This window comes from Arachis hypogaea, chromosome 3, assembly GCF_003086295.3.
Source record: "Arachis hypogaea cultivar Tifrunner chromosome 3, arahy.Tifrunner.gnm2.J5K5, whole genome shotgun sequence".
Taxonomy (NCBI): Eukaryota; Viridiplantae; Streptophyta; class Magnoliopsida; order Fabales; family Fabaceae; genus Arachis; species Arachis hypogaea.
In genome coordinates, this window is record NC_092038.1 from 68049808 (window position 1) to 68073441 (window position 23634).

The following is a 23634-nucleotide window of genomic DNA, read 5'->3' on the forward strand; positions in this document are numbered from 1 at the left end:
AACTCGATAGCATCAAAATCTGGGGCATCCAGGTTGAAGGGCTCGGACGTTTTTTACTTCTTACTAGGAGGGGCACCAGGAGCTGCAGTAGAAGATTGTGGAGGATCGACCAGACGAACCCGAGGAATAGGAATTACTTTCCTCGGCCTGGGAGAACTAGGAACAGGAGGTTTAACTAGAACCTGGGAAGATCCCTCTCCAGCCGCCTTGGCCGAAATGTTTAAAGCAGCAGTTGCCTTCTTCGCCTTCTTGAAGGCCTTCACAGAATCATTATTCTTCGACATCTCTGAAGAACACAAAATCAACCACAAAAGACAAAGCTATAACATAGAAGAAGAAAAAGCTCGGAAAGCAAGTAACAAAATAAAGCCGACAGTACCCAAAGCAGCCCGAACTAAAGAGGGATCACTTAAAAATCTCTTCGTATCTAGATGGGGAGGCTTCCCCCATAAATCTTCAAGAACAACTACAAAGGCCCGCTCAACCTCACTAAGCATTTCCCATGTGTAACGTGGTACTCTTACATTCTTTTGTCACTCTAGAGGAAAAGTAGGCTCATCACTTTCATCAAGAAAAAAGGGGCAGGCCCCCTTAACAGCTCAAACTTTAAAGAAGTAGTTCTTGAAGTCCTTAAAGGACTTATCATACATCGCAAACACTTTATGGCCCTGAGAGGACCGGAAAGAAACCCAAGAAGCTTTCTTTTTTTAAGAACTGCCGGGCTTGGCGGAAACAAACAAGTAAAGAAAAAGAGTCTGGAAAGGTGTTACATCTAGTTCACGACAGAGAAGTTGGAAAATTTTAATAAAACCCCAGGAATTCGGGTGAAGCTGGGATGGATCAATGCTGCACGACCACAACAGGTCGGTTTCAAAACCAGTAAAAGGAAAAGAAACGTTCAACTGACTAAAAAAAGTATTCGTAAGCATAAAAGAAGGGACACTCTCCCTCAACAGAAGTCGGAAAGCAAACTCTCTCATCAGAATCAGGGGCAACAAGCTCGTAATCCCCCTCACGGGCATTGTTACCACAAATCCTATGGCGCTTCCTCAGTTCTATGCAAAACTCAGCATCTACAACAGAAACACACAACAAAACAAGGGAGTCCAGCCAATCGGACATCCCCTCGGGAACTCTGGATGACATCTCTACAATATTATTGCGAGAAGACATGAGGCCAACTAACCCTAAAAATAAGAAAAGAAAATGAGGTTACTACAAACAACTCGGTCAATACTTCTTAGGCAATAAAAGCAGGAAAAGGAAAACCCCAAGACTCAAACCAAAGTCCTGGGGCATCCTTTGGAGGTAGTAACAAGGCAAGGTTTCCAGGAAAATAGTGTGAAGTTTGCACACCAGCATTTCTCAAAAAAGAACTCAAAACAACAAACACTTTTCACCAAAGAAAAACACAGAAAATCGTTACAAAGCCCACCAAGCAAAAAGCATTCCCAAACATCAAGCACCCCAAGAAGAAACCATTAAAGATACAACCTTTTTTCAAGATCAGGCAATCTCCAAAAGTGAGGAACAGATGCAGATCGAGTATCAGACAGGAAACAACCAAAAGCAACAATACAACCCTAGAAAGCCTCGACAAAAATACCAAGAAAACCCATAGGAGAAAGATAGGAAAAACACGCTATAGCCACAAGCAAATACAAGACCACGAAAAAGATTCAAATTTTCAAACATGCAAAATCACAACTTCACCAAAAAACTGAAGACAAAGCTACGAAAGAAGCAAGAAAGCTAGTACCAACCTGGAAAGAGCAGCGAGCTTCAAAGAAAACTGAAGATGGAAGACGAAATCCGGAAACGCTTTCTCACAAAAAAAAAAGAACGCGAACAAGAGCAATGTCGCAGGAAGAAATGTGAAACTCCAGGTGAAAACAGAAGCTCCAGAAACGCCAAACGACGTCGCAACACAGAGGAAGCAGAAACGCAAGCGAAAGACGGAGAGCGAAGAGAGAAGCGGAAAAAGTTACGAAGAGGTTACAAGGAAAATAAAAGGAGAGAAACCGTTTTCTAGGTTTTTCAAAATCAAAGTAAAGAGCCCAAAGGAAACGGGGAAATTAATGCTCAAAATTAAAGAAAGCATTAAACCCTCGCACGTTCCCAAAAAAAAGTGCCGATATAAAAGCGCGCGTCTTTTAGAGGAAACGTTCTACATTCAAAAACAGCTACAAAGGAATCGACAAAATGCTTGAGTTTGGCTTCACCAAAAAAGGACCGAAGTCAAAGACTCGACCTCAAAAAAGAAGACCGAGCTCAAGCAGGGGCACTGTTCATACCCTGGGTCGAGATGACCGACCTGGGTTGTTCGACAGACAAAGCGACTGACCTCTTCAGGTCAGGACAAACCGACCTCTTCCCAAAGATCTCGGTCAAGTCCCCACGAAAGCCCAAGGAAGGGCCCAAATAGAGGAACACGACCCAAATCCTAAGGCAGCCTAAGCCTATAGACATAAAGGAGGTTCCGTTGAAAGATACGCTGACCTCAACTCAAAGATAAAAGATAAGATAAGATAACTAACTTATCTTATCCAAGGTGTCACATCTCACCATTATAAATACACTGGAGCACCCAGGTATAACTCATACTCTGATTCTACATAATACCTGCTTAATACCCTTGGTAACTTAAGCATCGGAGTCCCTTGCAGGTACCCTCCACCCTCCGGGGACAAAGGAATCAGCACCACCACCAAGTCCAACAAGTTGGACACAACAGCTCCGAATGTCTCCCACCAGCCGGACACGTTAGCACCGACCAGTACAGAAGATCTCACCCGAGATCGACCTCCAGTTTCAGGTAACCCTCGGAACATAATCCTTATGAGGTGCATTTCAGAAGAAGAAGAAGGACGAGAAGTCTTGTGGAGTTGTCATAATGCTAGCTTTTGAGGTCATTTTGGGGGAGAAAGAACTGTCGCAAAAGTACTGCAATGTAGGTTCTTCTGGCCCACTATCTTCAAGGATGCTAAGGAATTGGTGAGAAGTTGCAATGAATGCCAAAGGGCTGGCAACCTGCCCAAGAGAAATGAGATGCCACATCAATACATTCTGGAGCTTGAACTGTTCGATGTATGGGGGATAGACTTCATGGGACCATTCCCATCCTCATATTCGAACAAGTATATCTTGGTGGTAGTGGACTATGTATCTAAGCGGGTGGAGGCCGTGGCAACCCCAACCAATGACAACAAGGTAGTTCTAAACTTTCTTCGAAAGAATATCTTCACTAGATTTGGAGTCCCATGAACCCTCATCAGTGATGGAGGGAGCCACTTCTGCAATAGACCATTAGAGACCCTACTCCTAAGATATGGGGTGAAGTATAAGGTTGTCACACCTTATCATCCCCAAACAAGTGGGCAGACAGAGATATCTAACTGAGAGTTAAAAAGGATCTTGCAAAAGACTGTGGGAATATCAAGAAAGGACTGGGCGAAGAAGCTAGATGATGCTCTTTGGGCATACAAGACAGCCTTCAAAACACCAATTGGGATGTCCCCTCAACTGGTGTATGGAAAGGCCTGTCACTTGCCATTAGAGCTGGATCATAAAGCCTCTTGGGCTCTTAAGATACTAAACCTGGACAGCACTGCTGCTAGTGAAAAGAGGGTGTTGTAGCTTCAAGAATTGGAAGAGTTTCGGTCTCAAGCCTACGAAAATACCAAGATTTATAAGGAAAAAGCAAAAAGGAGACATGATCTCAACCTGGCACCAAGAACTTTCGAAGAAGGACAATATGTGCTTCTCTACAACTCCAGACTGAAATTCTTTCTTGGGAAACTCAAATCAAGATGGTTGGGGCCCTTTCTAATCACAAAAGTCTCACCTTATGGACACATAGAAATAATGGAAGAAAGCTCAAAGAGGAAATTCTCTGTGAATGGACAAAGACTCAAACACTACTTGGGCAGCATGGGGGAAATCCTCAAACAAAAGTATAACCTCAAACTAAGGAAGGAATCGTCGAGCTAGCGACGCTAAAAAAATGCTTTATTGGGAGGCAACCCAACCTGAGGTAACTATCTTTTCATAAGTTTCTCAATAAAAAACTTCAAGTTTAATTTTCTGTAGTGTGAGGAGCTAAGTCTGGTGTCACACACCAAAACAATTCAAGGGTGAATATAGGACTCTAAGTTTGGTGTTCCACCAAAAACTCCAGCTGAAGAGTGCATTGCAACCCTTAAGTGATAAAGTATTGCTCCAGCAACCAGAGAACTCACTTGACAGAGGTCTAACCTCTAATGCATAGTTGTCTTTTTATCTTATAGTCGTTTCTTAATAAAAAGCACACAAGGTTTTTGCATGTATTCAATTTGCTGAATTAAGCAAAGAACTAAGTTTGGTGTTCACACACCAAATTAAGTTCAGAAACACATAAGCACACATGCATGCTAACTATTTTCCAAGTACTTGGGGAACAAGCAACTTCCAATAGTGTTACAGGAATTCAATCAATCTCAGGGGATGATCATACCTCATCATCCAAGGAAACAGACAAGGATGCAAATGCGAGGATGAGAATACCAAGGTAGACATCATGAGGTTGTATCGAACTATCGCGAAATGCAGAATTTTAATTGAAAAGTGATTGAATGAAATCTTCATATTCTGCTTGTTCCTCTTTATTCACATCCAAGTGTGCTGGTTTAATGTCCTCTCTGCATTTCAACCTTTCTTAATTGTATGTTTGCCCTTTAAGTCAATCAAAAAGACAATGTTATGAAAAGAACAAGAGTGGAGTTATTTTGTGAAGTAAGTTCTGAATGTTTGTGGTAGGGTGATTAGTAAGCTAAGTTGGTTCACCAAACAAGGAAAGAAGGCAACTATCTATCCTGAATCCTATGCTTGAAACACATCCTATGAGATTAAATAAATAATAAGATCCTAATAAGAAAGGAGAAAGAGCAATAAAAGTGAAAAGGAAAGAAACACAATAAGAAACAATGCTAGGCACCAAGGGTTTTAAAATTGAGGCATGTGCCTGTGGTGTTCATGTGCAAGGGATATGCTTGAATGAATAAGCTCTTAGGGGTGCCTCATCACTTGGTAACTTGGATTAACTAATCTGGGATTATCAGCTGAAAGTCCACTATCAAGAGTAACCTTTGCAACAGAACACTTAGTAACCCAAAGAGGTGCTGGACACCAAGGTCTCAAGAAAGAAAAATAACAAACCATGTGCCTGTGGTGTGTATGTATGAGGGAAAGAGACTTGAGGGAGTAAGTCCTTAGGGGTGTCTTAACACCTAGCACCTTGAACCAACTGGTTCGGGAGTGTCGGCTGAAAGCTTATCATAAAAAGTCGCCCTCTTACAAAACACTTAGCCAAAAGAAGAATGTAATAAATCTTGGAAAAGAAGGAAGGATCAACAATTAAGAAGTCTCAAAGGATGCAATCAAGAGAGTGACCAAGGACTTGATAAAGGCCTGAAACCTAGTAAAGGAAAGAACCTAAGTTGCTATGCATAAAACTCCATAAACCAAGAATTCTACTTCTATATTATCTTCTTGTTCTTTCATTCATTCTTCCTAGGTTTCAGTACTTGCTTAGGGACAAGCAAACTTTAAGTTTGGTGTTGTGATGCCAGGGCATCTACGCCAATTTCGCTGACCTTTTCTTTACTATTTTAGGTTAGTTTCATGCATTTTCTTAGTGAATAAGGCAAGTTTTGGATGAAAATACACTTACACCTTGATTCAAGCAACTATTGTGAATTTCACATGATTTCATGAGGATTTTTGCTAGAATTGAATGATAAATTGATGATGCATAATCTTAGGACTTTGGCTAGATCTTTAATGCACTTTATTGCTTGATTTCAGGACAAAGGAAACAAGGAAGAACCACGTTAGTACTCACGTTAATCTAGTTAACGTGACCACTAACATGGAATGGTAAATAGCTTGCAACGTTAATGAGAAAAGTGATCACCAATAACGCCTACGAAGCCATCATAAGCCCACGTTAATTGCCACGTTAACTAGGTTAACGTGGTAGTTAACATGGAGACAAAAAAAAAGCTCCAACGTTAGTGGTAAACATGAACACCACTAACGTTCCAAAACTTGGCAATAAGCCATGTTAAGAGTCACGTTAACTTAGTTAACGTGAACTCTAACATGGAAGAGAGGAACAATGCCAGCGTTAGTGACACTCACCTTTGTCACTAACGTTGGATCAAACTAGCATTGCCCACGTTAGTGGTCACGTTAAGACCACTAACGTGAGAGTTAACATAGAGCTAAGATTGATGAGCCAACGTTAGTGACACTCACCTTTGTCACTAACGTTGGAGATGGCATTCACTACCACGTTAGTGGCCACGTTAACTTAGTTAACGTGGGCTCTAACGTGGAGAGTAGGGGCACTTGGAGCGTTAGTGACAAAGGTAAGTGTCACTAACGCTCTCGAAGATGAGGCATAACCACGTTAAGAGCCACATTAGTTACACTAACGTGAACTCTAACGTAGGGACAAAGGGCACAAGGCAACATTATTGAGAAATGTGAGTCCCAATAACGCTTGTGAAGGTTTATAAGGCAACGTTATTGGGAAAGGTGAGTCCCAATAACGCTTAAGAAGGTTTACAAGGCTACGTTAGTGGTCACGTTGGTACCACTAACGTTGGAGTTAAAGTGGGCCATATGAGGTTGGAACGTTAGTGAAAAATGTGATTGCCACTAACGTTCTCGAACCCAGAATGTCACTTAACGTTAACTTCACTAACGCCCATGCCTAATTCATACTTCTCTGCAAGCTGAGCCCACTAAAGATTATAACTGCTTCAACTCAAGATCTAAGGCCTACATCCAAGACTTGAAGAACTCACTAGAAGATCAAGAGAAGTAGTATATAGAGGAGTAGTTTTGAACTATAGAGAAGCTCGGCAATTTGGAGAACTACCCTCTGTATATTTACTTTTCTGCACTTTTAGCTAGGCATGTATTCTTTTCTGCCATTTTCCATTTCTAGAGCTATGAACAACTAAACCCCTTTCATTGGGTTAGGGAGCTCTGTTGTAATTTGATGGATCAATTATAGTTTTCATTCTCTTCTTCTTTCTTCTCTTTTGATTTACCAGAAAGCTTTCGATCTTAATTTAATTGGTTAGTTGTCTTGGAAAAGAAACTCTCCAAAATTGGATCTCCTCTTAGCCTTGGAAAAGGGATGAGGAGATCATACTAGAAATGCTTTCTCATATTGGACCAAATTGGGGTCTGGGTGGATATAGTGACATGTAATCCTCCTAACACTTTGATTTGGAAATACATGTGGTATAATCAGTGACCACACTTCATCTCTTCCCATGAGCAATTAAATCAAGGAATTGGGAAATTGTTCAAGCTTAGAGAGATTGGGTTGCCAAGGAATTGGAACCCAATCACTTAAGATTACCAAGGAGATCAATAGATGCTTTGATTGAGGAAGAAATGAAAATGAATTTGATCCGGAGAATACAACATCTCCTGAGCCCAATGAATTCCCCATTTCTGATCATACCCATTCTCTTTACTTTCTGCCATTTATTTACATGCTCATTTCCCCAAATCCCCATCTAAGATTCTGCACTTCATTTTCTGCTATTTACTTTTCTGCCATTTAATTTTCTGCAATTCTCAAACTACATTCTATTTAGCTCAACTAGCAAACTCTTCCAACTAAAGTTGCTTGACCAATCAATCCCTGTAGGATTCGACCTCACTCTATTGTGAGTTTTTACTTGACAATAATTTAGTATACTTGTCGAAGGGAAATTTGTTGAGAGACAACTTTTCATGCATCAAGTTTATGGCGCCGTTGCCGGGGATTGATTTTGTATCAATAATGATTAAGTTGGAAGTTCACTAGATTGAGCGTTTTTTCTTTTGTTTGTTTACTTTATTCAGTTGTTTACCTTCAGTTTGTTTCATTTCTTTCTCACCCCCTATACCCCATCTGTTTTCTTTCTTTCTTTGTTATTATCTGCAATTCTGCTCACTAACCCACTAACTGTTTGATAATTTGCATCACTCACACTAACAATCACTCTAACAAGAATAATCTCTTTATTTTATCTCTTGCTGTGTGCTTTGTTAGTTGTATGACAGGGAGAAGAGGGAGAGCTTCAACCTCCTTCGATTCAGAACCTGAAAGAACCCTCCAGAGACTAAGGAGGGAAGCAAGAGGGAAAGGAGTTGTTGGTGCTGAGGAAGAGGAAGAGCACTTTAAGACCAACATGGAAGAGAACTTGGAAAATAATCATGAAGAAGAAGCTCACAACCATGCTAGAGAAGGCCCTGCAAATCATGCTGGGCAAGAAAGGAGAGTTCTAGACTCCTACATCAATCCAAATCCAGGAAACTGTGGAAGTAGCATCCAGAAGCCCACCATACATGCTAACAACTTTGAACTAAAACCCCAGCTCATCACCCTTGTTCAGAACAACTGCTCATTTAGAGGAAGTGCTCAAGAAGATCCCAATCAACATCTAACCACCTTCCTGAGAATTTGTGACACTATGAAGTCTAATAGAGTCCACCCGGATGTCTATAGGCTGCTTTTGTTCCCTTTTTTACTCAGGGACAAAGCATCCAAGTGGCATGAATCCTTCCCAAAGGAGAGCTTAACAAATTAGGAAGATGTGGTGAACAAATTTTTGGCAAGATTCTACCCTCCTCAAAGAATTAATAGGCTGAGAGCTGAGGTGCAGACTTTCAGGCAACAAGATGGTGAGACTCTCTATGAGGCATGGGAGAGGTTCAAGGACTTAACAAGAAGATGCCCACCAGATATGTTCAATGAATGGGTTCAACTTCACATTTTCTATGAAGGTATTTCCTATGAGTCAAAGAAGGCTGTAGATCATTCATCAAGGGGCTCTCTAAACAAGAAGAAAACCATTAAAGAGGCCATAGATGTCATTGAAACAATAGCTGAGAATGACTACTTCTATGCCTCTGAAAGAAGTAACACTCGAGGAGTAATGGAGCTGAACTACATGGATGCATCGCTAGCTCAAAATAAGATGATCACCAAGCAGCTAGCAGATCTCACCAAGAAGGTGGAGGAAAACCAAGTTGCAATAGTCATCACTTCATCACCAGCTCAAGAAGGAGTGAAGAATTAATTACCAATTATGCCCCTGAAATTGTAAAATGCTGACAATAATAACCCTAATATTTGTTAAAGACAATGATACCCTTAAAAATTTTAAAAACGCAACAAATCTGTCCAACCGTGAAGTGAGCTCTTCTCCGTTAAACGGAACTTAGTGATGTGGCAGATGGGATTCCATCATGGCATCCTCATAAGGCCTTCCGTCCCGTTTCTCCTTTATATGAATTGGGAGAGAATGTTTTCCCCAATTCATCACAAACATAAACCCTAATTAGTATCATGCATGGTGGAAGCAGAGGCATGTCCCACAACAATCGAAGGACACAGTCAGTGGAAAATAGTAACTCTGAAGGGCTCGACGAACACGAGAGCAAGCCATATGATGGGACATGTTTCTGCCGTCTTCAGGTGGTGGCGTTGAAGTCGAAGATGAGGAGAAATCCAGGGAGATGGTTTTTCAGATGTCCTCTGTGGAAGGTATGTATGAATTTTCTGGTGAATGTGTCCTCATTCCCTATTGAGAGTTGAGCTTGATGAATGGCTTTTGTGCTGGGCAGACGAAGAACACTGGTTGTCATTATTTTCAGTGGATGGACGAAACCAACGAGGAATCTGTTGGACCGGAGAAAATCTCGAAGAATGGAACACTAGTATGCAATGAATGTGGAGTCTTGAAAGGGAGATTTATCAGTCTTGAGACAGAGACCATACACAGAGATGGAAAGATGATGAGGGAGCACATGAAGAGAGTTGAATTGCTTCTATGCATCATTCTGTGTGGAATTGTTCTGAGTTTGATTTTGAGTGTGATTTGTTTGATTAGATAGGAGAAGGGATGCATGCAGGACAAGCAATAAATGTTATGTGTTATTGTTTTGTGGAATTTATGTTGACATTGTTGTAGCTATTTTTGTTGCTTGTTAATGAATTAGATCTGTGTACGATACACTCAATTGAATACTGACAATAAAATAAATGGAGTGAATACAAATTAGTAAAAAAAGGGCAACTCAGATATGCTAACTAATTTGAGATGGGTTTAGGAAATGAAACACTGCCAAAGGAACACAAGTAATACCAAAATATTTGATCTGCATAACATTTAGCATTAACAACATATTGTTCCAACCAAAATATTCGATCTGCATAACATTTAGCCTTAACACATATTGGTCCAAACAAAATACTGAATACTCCCTAATTAGTCTTAGTCTTAATATCAGACACCAAAAGACTTAAATTGTGCAACAAAGGCCAACTGACATGAATGCTAATATCAACATATAACTCAAAAAGTAGAAACAGGATTGCAACTAATCATAGATCCAAGTGTCCTTCAACCAGACTGATTTGGCATGAACTTAGAGAACCTAGAAGTTGTTGCTTTACTAGCTCCATTCATGGTTTCATTGGACACCACATGAGTCTTTGTGGTGTGTGCAACTCCTAAACCAGGGACAGCAGTTGAAGTAGGTCCAACGGGCCGTATTTGTGGGGGCCTAAATGCTGGGTTGGGCCTTGGAGTGGCTGTTGGACTTGGAGCTGTGGGCCTTGTTGTGGCTGCTGGACTTGGAGCTGTGGGCCTTGGAGTGGCTGCTGGACTTGAAACTGCTGGGGGCCTCAAAATAGGCATCTTTACCCTGATTCCTTCCCTGCTAGAAGAAGCAGCAGCAGCAGCAGTAGTATTGGAGGGAATTTTAGGGGTTGATGTAGGACTTTTGCTAGATCTGGTTGCTCTCCTCCGAAGGTTGGTCCTAGGAGCTCTCCTTCCAGCAGACTGACTTGTTGAACCGGATAGGTTGAGATTGGCCTACAAAAAAAATAACTCTAAGTTTCACTTGTCAAGTTACTACCTCAGTATTGATTGATATATGTACTACCTCTTCATCAGCTTCAGAATGTGGATGGCCTTGTGTGAGCTCTTGTTCAACTGCATCCATGGTCTCCTCCCAAAACCTCTCTTGCTCGGAGTCTGACATGTCCTCTAAATCCATATGTGGCAAATTTTGTTGAGTTATTGGCTGAACATGTCCTCCATCTGCCTGACCTGCTTGAGGTGCTTGCTGTGCGTTTGCATCTTGCTCAGATGCCACATGAGACTTCTTATCAGGACATGTTCTGGAGTTGTGCCCAACTTATGAATACAACATCATTAGCATTTGTCAACATATGACAATACTCAACAGCAATATTGATAGAACAAGTTAGATTATTTTTTACCTTTTTACAATATTTACAACTTGTTTTGCCATAACTCTTCTTAAGTTTGTACTGGCTACCACTCTGTCTCTCTGATTCATGTCGAGCTCTCTTTTTTGTAGGTCATCCCATTGGCCTCTTATAAGGTGGAGGGAGACATGGCAGTCCCTCTGTATCAGCCCAATACTCCTGACTAGGGACTGTGTTGATATGAAATTGGTAAGTTCTGTTATATGCCTCCATAGTTAGCCAATGGTGGGCATAATCTTCTGGCCTTTGATTTTTTCTTTGAATTGCAGTAACTCCATGACAGCACGGCAGGCCTGTGAGTTGCCACTTTCTACAAGTGCAAGTCCTCTCTTGAGTGTTGACCCGAAGTGTGCGACCATGCCTTCTTACTTCAAACACATTGTGATCATCATCTCCCACCCACTGAGCTTCCCAGTAATTTCCTTCCTTCTTTTCTTTCTCCAACCTGCTCGTCTGGATAGGAGCCAGCTTGCCCGTGTAGGCCATTAGTGCATCTTTGTGGAATGCCATAGTTTTCATCAGGTAATATCTAATATCCTCCAGCATGGTTATTATGCTCTTACCTCTTAATCCCACCATTGTTGCATTAAGTGATTCCGCATTATTATTTGTTATGTTATCTACTTTTGGCCAGGTAGAGAATCTTGACCTTGACCATGTTCCTTGCTCATATGCAGACAAGTATTCCCAGGCAGCTGTATTAATCCTCTTGATTGTAGCCATACCTTCAGCAAATTCCTGATCAGTCAAAGCCCTTGCACATTGGAACAACAATTGTTTAAGTTCCAAATCTTTCCAACGCTTCTGGAAATTCCTCCACATATGCATAGTACAAAACCTGTGACTAACCCCTGGCATAACTTCTTGCAGAGCAGGAATTAGGCCCTATCATTAAGTAAGTTAGACATTATATACCATAGCTTGAGTAATTAGTTTAATAAAGTAATTGAATTCACAAATTGAAAACTAACCTTTTGCTTATCTGACATGAAGTGCCAATCAAATTCCTGATGGTCCCCTATATCTGCCAACAAATATTCAAGGAATTCTTTCCAATTTTTTTTGTCTCTGCATCAACTACCCCGTATGCTACTGGGAAAAGATGATTGTTGGCATCTTGAGCGACGGCAGTCAGCAGCTGGCCTCCAAAATAACCCTTCAAAAATGCTCCATTAAGACATATGAAAGGCCTACATCCTTGCTTGAATCCCTTTTTGCAGGCATCTAGACAGATGTAAAGACTTCTAAACTTAGGCAATCCTTCCGGTTGTGGAGTTGTGCCCATATGGCAACTGGATCCTGGGTTGGCCTTACGAAGCTCATTCAAATAAGTCCTCAACATCAAATACTGTTCCCTTTCTGTGCCCTCAATGACATCCTTAGCCTTTTCCATTGCCCTAAACATCATCCTCTCTCCAACACTAATATCGAACTCCACCTTGAATATATCTCTAGCCTCTTTCTGTGACAAATTGGGACAGATCCTAATCTTGCCTATCAACTCTTCCGAAACCCATTTACAAGTTACTGACCTACTTCTATTACTCCTAGGGCATGTATGCTCATCAACCAGTGTTTTTATTTGATAACTAGGTGGCTGGTTTCTCCTTGCACAGTAAACCTCCCATGGACATGTTTCATTGTAACAGATGACCCTGCACCTATGTGGTTCAACCTTCAGAAAAAATGCCTCTCTGCCCATTTGAATACTATACTTCCGGACTGCATCCTTAAACTGCTGCATCGTCCCAAATTCCATACCTAACTCCAGTCTAATTTTGCCAAACTTTGTATCAGGATTGTGCTGAGGGAATACTGGATTTTCATCCTCAGAATCAAAACCAGGTGGGGTCTGCAACTCCTCAGACTGGTACTGATATTCAATTGGCCCAGCATCAGGGTCATTTTGGTTAGGAACAACCACCCTTGGAGCCTGATTCTCCTCCCTGGGTGGCAGAATCTTCTGACCTGAAGGAGGAGGTCTTGGATGATGCCTCTGACCTTGTGATGCATTCATATGATTAGGTAAGTGTATAACAAACAACTTTTGACAATTAAAATAGAATTTCAACAGTAAGCAATTTTCATCCTAGGCTCTATAATTAATTAACAATACAATTGTGAATAATTGCATGTTTTAAGCTACAAAAATATACAACACATATACTAACCTGGTTGTTCGTCACCATTGTTCTGTGCATCAGGTTGCGCTCTACAGACAGTTGGGGCCTTCCATGTTTCTTCCTGCGCTTTCTTCCTGGTGGACGAAATTGTGATACAAGAGTTCCAGGCACTGTTAGAGAAGCTCATAACTCCGTTCAACTTAACCAGCAAGTGTACTGGGTCATCCAAGTAATACCTTACGTGAGTAAGGGTCGATCCCACAGAGATTGTTGGTATGAAGCAAGCTATGGTCACCTTGTAAATCTCAGTTAAGCAGATTAAATGGTTATGGGTTTCGAAAATTAATAATAAATAGAAAATAAAAAGGGATAGAAATACTTATGTAAATCGATAGTGGGAATTTCAGATAGGCGTATGGAGATGCTGTGCTCCTCTCGAATCTCTACTTTTTTATTACACTCATCCAATCCTTCCTAATCCTTTCCATGGCAAGCTGTAGTAGGGCATCACTGTCTTCAATGGCTACTTTTTATCCTCTCAGAAAAATGGTCCTATGCGCTGTCACTGCATGGCTAATCGTCTGGAGGCATCACCCTTGACAATGGCTACATCCCATCCTCTCAGTGAAAATGGTCCAAATGCTCTGTCACAGCACGGCTAATCATCTGTCGGTTCTCAATCAGGTTGGAATAGAATCCATTGATTCTTTTGCGTCTGTCACTAACGCCTAGCCTTCAGGAGTTTGAAGCCCGTCACAGTCATTCAATACCGGAATCCTACTCGGAATACCACAGACAAGGTTAGACTTTCCGGATTCCCGGAATCCTACTCGGAATACCACAGACAAGGTTAGACTTTCCGGATCCCCATGAATGCCGCCATCTATCTAGCTTATACCACGAAGATTCTGTTGGGGAATCTAAGAGATATGCGCCCGGCCTAAAGTAGAACGGAAGTGGTTGTCAGTCACGCACGTTCATAGGTGAGAATGATGATGAGTGTCACGGATCATCACATTCATCAAAGTGTTGTGCAACGTATATCTTGGAATAAGAATAAAAGAGAATTGAATAGAAAGTAATAGTAATTGTATTGAAACTTGAGGTACAGCAGAGCTCCACACCCTTAATCTATGGTGTGCAGAAACTCCACTGTTGAAAATACATAAGTGAAAGGTTCAGGCATGGCCGAATGGCCAGCCCCCTAAAACTGATCAATAGCCTACTAAGATGAAGAATAAAACAAAACTGAGACCAAAGATGTCTAATACAATAGTAACTTATCCTATTTATACTAGACTAGCTACTAGGGTTTACATGAGTAAGTAATTGATGCATAAATCCACTTCCGGGGCCCACTTGGGGTATGTTTGGGCTGAGCTTGATCTATCCATGAGCTGAGGCTTTTCTTGGAGTTGAACTCCAAGTTATAACGTGTTTTGGGCGTTCAACTCCGGATCATGACGTGTTTCTGGCGTTTAACTCCAAACAGCAGCATGTACTTGGCGTTCAACGCCAAGTTACATCGTCAATTCCCGAATAAAGTATGAAATATTATATATTTCTGGAAAGCTCTGGATGTCTACGTTCCAACGCCGTTGAGATCGCGCCAATTGGAGTTCTGTAGCTCCAGAAAATCCATTTCGAGTGCAGGGAGGTCAGATTCCAACAGCATCAGCAGTCCTTTTGTCAGCCTTTTTCAGAGTTTTGCTCAAGTCCCTCAATTTCAGCCAGAAATTACCTGAAATCATAGAAAAATACACAAACTCATAATAAAGTCCAGAAATGTGAATTTAACATAAAAACTAATGAAAACATCCCTAAAAGTAGCTTGAATTTACTAAAAACTACCTAAAAACAATGCCAAAAAGCGTATAAATTATCCGCTGATCACAACACCAAACTTAAATTGTTGCTTGTCCCCAAGAAACTGAAAATCAATTAGGATAAAAAGAAGAGAATATACTATAAATTCCAAAATATCAATGAATATTAATTCTAATTAGATGAGCGGGACTTGTAGCTTTTTGCTTCTGAACAGTTTTGGCATCTCACTTTTTCCTTTGAAGTTTAGAATGATTGGCTTCTCTAGGAACTTAGAATTTTGGATAGTGTTATTGACTTTCCTAGTTAAGCATGTTGATTCTTGAAAACAGCTACTAATGAGTCTTGGCCGTGGCCCTAAGCATTTTGTTTTCCAGTATTACCATCGGATACATAAATGCCACAGACACATGACTGGGTGAACCTTTTCAGATTGTGACTCAGCTTTGCTAGAGTCCCCAGTTAGAGGTGTCCAGAGCTCTTAAGCACACTCTTTTTGCTTTGGATCACGACTTTAACCACTCATTTCAAGCTTTTCACTTGGACCTTCATGACACAAGCACATGGTTAGGGACAGCTTGATTTAGCCGCTTAGGCCTGGATTTTATTTCCTTGGGCCCTCCTATCCATTGATGCTCAAAGCCTTGGATCCTTTTTACCCTTGCCTTTTGGTTTTAAGGGCTATTGGCTTTTTCTGCTTGCTTTTTCTTTTTCTTTCTATTTTTTTCGCCATATTTTTATTTCTTTTTTTTTTCGCAAGATTTTATTTTTCACTGCTTTTTCTTGCTTCAAGAATCAATTTCATGATTTTTCAGATTGTCAATAACATTTCTCTTTGTTCATCCTTCTTTCAAGAGCCAACAGTTTTAACATTCATAAACAACAAGATAAAAAATATGCACTGTTTAAGCATTCATTCAGAGAACAAAAAGTATTGTCACCATATCAATATAATTAAACTAAATTCAAGGATAAATTCGAAATTCATGTACTTCTTGTTCTTTTGAATTAAAACATTTTTCATTTAAGAGAGGTGAAGAATTTCATGGAATTTATTCATAGCTTTAAGACATAGTTACTACATACTAATGATCATGAAGTAGAGACACAAAACATAGATAAACATACAACATAAAAACCGAAAACAGAAAGAAATAAGAACAAGGAATGAATCCACCTTAGTGGCGTCTTCTTCTTGAAGGACCAACAATGTCCTTAAGCTCTTCTATGTCCCTTCCTTGCCTTTGTTGCTCCTCCCTCATTGCTCTTTGATCTTCTCTTATTTCATGGAGAATGATGGAGTGCTCATGATGTTCCACCCTTAATTGTTCAACATTGTGGCTCAAATCTTCTAAGGAGGTGTTGCGTTGCTCCCAATAGTTGTTGGGAGGAAAGTGCATCCCTTGAGGCATCTCAGGGATTTCTTGATGATGAGCTTCCTCATGCATTTCTTGAGAGCCGTGAGGGGTCTCTCTTGCTTGCTCCATCCTCTTCTTGGTGATGGGCTTATCCTCTTCAATGGAGATGTCTCCTTCTATGATAACTCCAGCTGAGTAACATAGATGGCAAATAAGGTGAGGAAAAGCTAGCCTTGCCATGGTGGAGGACTTGTCAGCTATTTTGTAGATTTCATTGGAGATGACCTCATGAACTTCTACTTCCTCTCCAATCATGATGCTATGAATCATGATGGCCCGATCCACAGTAACTTCAGATCGGTTGCTAGTAGGAATGATGGAGCGTTGAATGTACTCCAACCATCCTCTAGCCACAGGCTTGAGGTCCAGTCTTCTTAGTTGAACTGGCTTGCCTTTGGAGTCTCTTTTCCATTGAGCTCCTTCCACACATATGTCCATTAGGACTTGGTCCAACCTTTGATTAAAGTTGACCCTTCTAGTGTAGGGGCGTTCATCTCCTTGCATCATGGGCAAGTGAAACGCCAACCTCACATTTTCCGGACTAAAATCTAAGTATTTCCCCCAAACCATTGTGAGATAATTCTTTGGATTCGGGTTCATACTTTGATCATGGTTCCTAGTGATCCATGCATTGGCATAGAACTCTTGAACCATTAAGATTCCGACTTGTTGCATGGGGTTGGTTAAGACTTCCCAACCTCTTCTTCCGATCTCATGTCGGATCTCCGGATACTCATTTTTCTTGAGCTTGAAAGGGACCTCAGGGATCACCTTCTTCTTTGCCGCAACATCATGGAAGTGGTCTTGATGGCTTTTGGAGATGAATCTTTCCATCTTCCATGACTCAGAGGTGGAAGCTTTTGGCTTCTCTTTTCCTTTTCTAGAGGATTCTCCGGCCTTAGGTGCCATTGATGGTAATGGAAAACAAAAAAGATTATGCTTTGACCACACCAAACTTAAAATATTGCTCGTCCTCGAGCAATAGAAGAAAGAAGAGAAGAAGAAGAAGAAGAGAATATGGTAGAGAGGGAGAGATATAGGTTCGGCCAAGGTGAAGAAGAGGGGGTTGTGTTGTGTGAAAATGAAGTAGAATGGAAGGGTATATATAGGGAGAGGGGAAGGTGTAGGTTCGGCCATTTAGGGTGGGAATGGGTGGGAAAATGTTTTTGAATTTTTGAAGGTAGGTGGGGTTTATGGGGAAGAGTGGATGGATGTGAGTGGTGAAGGGGGTGATTGGGAAGAGGGATTGAGGTGATTGGTGAAGAGTGTTGGGAAGTGTGACATGGGGAAGAGTAAAATAGGAATAGGAGGTAAGGTGGGAATATGTTAGGTGGGGATCCTGTGGGGTCCACAGATCCTGAGGTGATCCTGTGGGGTTCACGGATCCTGAGGTGTCAAGAAATTCCATCCCTGCACCAAATAGGCATATAAAATGCCTTTGCACACCATTCTGGCGTTTAAACGCCGAGTGGTGCACATTCTGGGCGTTCAACGCCCACATGTAACATGTTTCTGGCGTTGAACGCCAGTTTCATGCTTGTTACTGGCATTCAGCGCCAGCTTTTCCTCTTAGGCACATTCCTGGCGTTCAGCGCCAGAATGTTGCTTGTTTCTGGTGTTCAACGCCAGGTTGATGCTCTGTTCTGGCGTTGAACGCCAGCCAGATGCTCCTTACTGGCGTTGAACGCCAGCCTGTGCTTCCTCCAGGGTGTGATTTTTCTTCTGCTGTTTTTGATTCTGTTTTTAATTTTTCTATTTTTTTCGTGACTCCACATGATCATGTACCTAATAAAACACAAAATAACAATAAAATAAAATAAAATAAAAATTAGATAAATAAAATTGGGTTGCCTCCCAACAAGCACTTCTTTAATGTCAATCGCTTGACAGTGGCTCTCATGGAGCCACAAAGGTGATCAGGTCAATGTTGTATAGTCCCAACACCAAACTTAGAGTTTGGATATGGGGTCTTAACACCAAACTTAGAGTTTGGTTGTGGCCTCACAACACCAAACTTAAAGTTTGACTGTGGGGGTTCTTCTTGACTCTGAACTGAGAGAAGTTCCTCATGCTTACTCTCTTTTGTCACAGAGGGATGGCCATGTGCCTTAAACACAAGGTAGTCCCCATTCAATTGAAGGACTAATTCACCTCTGGTGACATCTATCACAGCTCCTGCTGTAGCTAGGAAAGGCCTTCCAAGGATGATGCATTCATCCTCTTCCTTCCTAGTGTCTAAGATTATGAAATCAGCAGGGATGTAAAGGCCTTCAACCTTTACTAACACGTCCTCCACTATTCCATAAGCTTGTCTCAATGACTTGTCTGCCAATTGTAATGAGAACAAGGCAGGTTGTACCTCAATGATCCCCAGCTTCTCCATTACAGAGAGTGGCATAAGATTTATCCCTGACCCCAGATCACATAGAGCTTTATCAAAGGTCATGGTGCCTATGATACAAAGTATTAAGAACTTGCCAGGATCTTGTTTCTTTTGAGGTAAAATTTTCTGAATCCAAGTATCTAGTTCACTAATGAGCAAGGGAGGTTCACTTTCCCAAGTCTCATTACCAAACATCTTGGCATTCAGCTTCATGATAGCTCCTAAATACTGAACAACTTGCTCTCCAGTCACATCTTCATCCTCTTCAGAGGAAGAATAATCTTCAGAGCTCATGAATGGAAGAAGGAGATTTAATGGAATATCTATGGTCTTTGTATGAGCCTCAGATTCCTTTGGATCCTTAATAGGAAACTTCTTCTTGCTTGAAGGACGTCCCAGGAGGTTTTCCTCACTAGGATTTTCGTCCTCCTCCTCCCTTGTGCATTCGGCCATATTGATTACATCAATGGCCTTGCACTCTCCTTTTGGATTCTCTTCTGTGTTGCTTGGGAGAATACTGGGAGGAGTTTCACTGACTTTCTTACTCAGCTGGCCCACTTGTGCCTCCAGATTTCTGATGGAGGATCTTGTTTCACTCATGAAACTGAAAGTGGCTTTTGACAGATCAGAGACTAGATTGGCTAAATTAGAAGTGTTTTGTTCAGAATTCTCTGTCTGTTGCTGAGAAGATGATGGAAAAGGCTTGCTATTGCTTAGCCTATTGCGTCCACCATTGTTAAAGCCTTGTTGAGGCTTTTGTTAATCCTTCCATGAGAAATTTGGATGATTTCTCCATGATGGATTATAGGTGTTTCCATAAGGTTCACCCATGTAATTAACCTCTGCCATGGCAAGGTTCTCAGGATTATAAGCTTCTTCAGAAGCTGCCTCTTTAGTACTGTTGGATGCATGTTGCCATCCATTCAGATTTTGAGAGATCATGTTGACCTATTGAGTCAACACTTTGTTCTGAGCCAATATGGCATTCAGAGCATCAATTTCAAGAACTCCTTTCTTCTGAGGTATCCCATTATTCACGGAATTCCTCTCAGAAGTGTACATGAATTGGTTGTTTGCAACCATGTCAATGAGTTCTTGAGCCTCTTCAGGCGTTTTCTTTAGGTGAATAGATCCACCTGCAGAATGGTCCAATGACATTTTCGAAAATTCAGATAGACCATAATAGAATATATCTAAGATGGTCTATTCTGAAAACATGTCAGATGGACATCTTTTGGTCAGCTGCTTGTATCTTTCCCAAGCTTCATAGAGGGATTTACCATCTTTTTGTTTGAAGGTTTGAACATCCACTCTTAGCTTGCTTAGCTTTTGAGGAGGAAAGAATTTATCCAAGAAGGCAGTGACCAGCTTATCCCAAGAGTCCAGGCTATCCTTAGGTTGTGAATCCAACCATATTCTAGCTCTGTCTCTTACAGCAAAAGGGAAAAGCATGAGTCTGTAGACTTCAGGATCAACTCCATTCGTCTTTACAGTCTCACAGATCTGCAAGAACTCAGTTAAAAACTGATAAGGATCTTCAGATGGAAGTCTATAAAATTTGCAGTTTTGTTGTATTAAGGCAACTAGCTGAGGTTTCAGCTCAAAGTTGTTAGCTCCAATGGCAGGAATGGAGATGCTTCTTCCATCAAATTTGGACGTTGGCTTTGTGAAGTCACCAAGCATTCTCCTTGCATTATTATTATTTTCGGCTGCCATCTCCTTCTCTTGTTCTAATGTTTCTGAAAGGTTACCTTTAGATTGTTGTAACTTAGCTTCTCTTAATTTTCTCTTCAGAGTCCTTTCAGGTTCTGGATCAATTTCAACAAGAGTGCCTTTTTCCTTGTTCCTGCTCATATGAAAGAGAAGAAAACAAGAAAAGAAAGAGGAATCCTCTATGTCACAGTATAGATATTCCTTTATGTTAGTAGAAAAAGAAAGGGGAGAAGAATGAAGAAGAGTGGGTTCGGATTTTTTTTTAGATGAAGAGAGGTGAAGAGAAATGTTAGTAATTAAATAATTAAATAGAAGAAGAGAAGAGGGGGGAAATTTCAAATATAATTTTGAAAAAGGGATTAGCAATTTTTGAAAATTAGAGATAAGATGTAATTGAAATTAAAATTTAAAACAATTAATTAATTAAAAAGAATTTTTGAAAAAGAGAGAGGTATTTTCGAAAATTGAAGAGGGAAAAGTAGTTAGGTGGTTTTGAAAAAGATAAGAAACAAACAAAAAGTCAAATAGTTAGTTGAAAAAGATGTTAAAATCAAATTTGAAAAAGATAAGAAGATAAGAAGTTAGATAAGATATTTTGAAATCAAATTTTGAAAAAGATAAAATTTTGAGAAGGATAAGATAAAAAGATAAGATAAAAATTTTAAGAAAAAGATATTTTGAAAAAGATTTAATTTTTAAAATGACTTAACTAACAAGAAACTACAAGATAAGATTCTAGAATTTAAAGATTGAACCTTTCTTAACAAGAAAGTAATAAACTTCAAATTTTTTGAATCAATCACATTAATTGTTAGCATATTTTCGAAAATATGATATAAAAGATAAGAAAAAGATTTTGAAAAATAATTTTTAAAATTTTCAAAAATAAGAAAAAAAATGGAAGAGATATGATTTTTGAAAAAGATTTTGAAAAGATAAGATTTTTTTAAAATTGAAAATTTGACTTGACTTGTAAGAAACAACTAATTTTGAAAATTTTTGACTAAGTCAACTCAAATTTTCGAAAATTTGGAGAAAAATAAGGAAAAGATATTTTTTATTTTTGAATATTTTAATTGATGAGAGAGAAAAACATAAAAATGACCCAAAACATGAAAATTTTGGATCAAAACACATAATGCATGCAAGAACACTATGAAGGTCAAGATGAACACCAAGAACACTTTGAAGATCATGATGAACATCAAGAACATAATTTTGAAAAATTTTTTATGCAAAGAAAACATGCTAGACACCAAACTTAGAAATCTTTAATGCATAGACTCTAACAAACAAAAAATGCATATGAAAAACAACAAACAACACAAAACAAGAAATCATCAAGATCAAACAAGAAGACTTGTCAAGAACAACTTGAAGATCATGAAGAACACTATGAATGCATGGAATTTTCGAAAAATGCAAGAAAAATTTTTAAAGCATGCAATTGACACCAAACTTAAAAATTGACTCAAGACTCAAACAAGGAACACAAAATATTTTTGGTTTTTTTTTAATTTTATGATTTTTTGGATTTTTATTAAATTTTTTTCGAAAATATTCTTTTAGAAAAACGAAAATAAAAGAAAAATTTTGAAAACTTTTTGAAAAGAAAATAAAAAGAAAATTACCTAATCTGAGCAACAAGATGAACCGTCAGTTGTCCATACTCGAACAATCCTCGGCAACGGCGCCAAAAATATGGTGGACGAAATTGTAATACAAGAGTTCCAGGCACTGTTAGAGAAGCTCACAACTCCGTTCAACTTAACCAGCAAGTGTACTGGGTCATCCAAGTAATACCTTACGTGAGTAAGGGTCGATCCCACAGAGATTGTTGCTATGAAGCAAGCTATGGTCACCTTGAAAATCTCAGTTAAGCAGATTAAATGGTTATGGGTTTCAAAAATTAATAATAAATAGAAAATAAAAAGGGATAGAAATACTTATGTAAATCGATAGTGGGAATTTCAGATAGGCGTATGGAGATGCTGTGCTCCTCTCGAATCTCTACTTTTTTATTACATTCATCCAATCCTTCCTACTCCTTTCCATGGCAAGCTGTATGTAGGGCATCACCGTCTTCAATGGCTACTTTTTATCCTCTCGGGAAAATGGTCCTATGCGCTGTCACTGCATGGCTAATCGTCTGGAGGCATCACCCTTGACAATGGCTACATCCCATCCTCTCAGTGAAAATGGTCCAAATGCTCTGTCACAGCACGGCTAATCATCTGTCGGTTCTCAATCAGGTTGGAGTAGAATCCATTGATTCTTTTGCGTTTGTCATCACGCCCAGCCTTCAGGAGTTTGAAGCTTGTCACAGTCATTCAATACCGGAATCCTACTCGGAATACCACGGACAAGGTTAGACTTTCCGGATTCCCGGGATCCTACTCGGAATACCACAGACAAGGTTAGACTTTCCGGATCCATGAATGTCGCCATCTATCTAGCTTATACCACGAAGATTCTATTGGGGAATCTAAGAGATATGCGCCCGGCCTATAGTAGAATGGAAGTGGTTGTCAATCATGCGCGTTCATAGGTGAGAATGATGATGAGTGTCACGGATCATCACATTCATCAAAGTGTTGTGCAACGTATATCATGGAATAAGAATAAAAGAGAATTGAATAGAAAGTAATAGTAATTGTATTGAAACTTGAGGTACAGCAGAGCTCCACCATTGAAAATACATAAGTGAAAGGTTCAGGCATGGCCATGATCAAAAGACCGAATGGCCAAAAGATGACTAATACACTAGTAAAAAGTCTTATTTATACTAAACTAGCTACTAGGGTTTACATGAGTAAGTAATTGATGCAT

At 40.0% G+C, this 23634-nt stretch overlaps 1 protein-coding gene and 1 non-coding gene across 2 annotated transcripts; both read right to left on the minus strand.

The window, feature by feature from the left end:
- Positions 1-8687: 8687 nt before the first annotated feature.
- LOC112793909 (small nucleolar RNA R71) lies at positions 8688-8794 on the minus strand. The gene has a single exon (XR_003198596.1). It is a non-coding gene; the product is annotated as a small nucleolar RNA R71 (small nucleolar RNA).
- Positions 8795-11437: 2643 nt separating this feature from the next.
- Positions 11438-13533, minus strand: LOC112778931 (uncharacterized). Its single transcript, XM_025823198.1, has 3 exons — positions 13516-13533; positions 12426-13388; positions 11438-12229 (listed from the first exon to the last, which is right to left on the minus strand). Exons 1-3 carry the CDS (start codon positions 13531-13533, stop codon positions 11438-11440), a joined length of 1773 nt encoding a protein of 590 aa, XP_025678983.1.
- Positions 13534-23634: the final 10101 nt, after the last annotated feature.

Bases quoted from the DNA above. Each gene is read 5' to 3' on its own strand.
- LOC112778931 (XM_025823198.1), bottom strand. The intron at 12,230-12,425 runs GTAGTTGATGCA...ACTTAATGATAG, and splicing joins TTTTCCCAGTAGCATACGGG to GGCCTAATTCCTGCTCTGCA.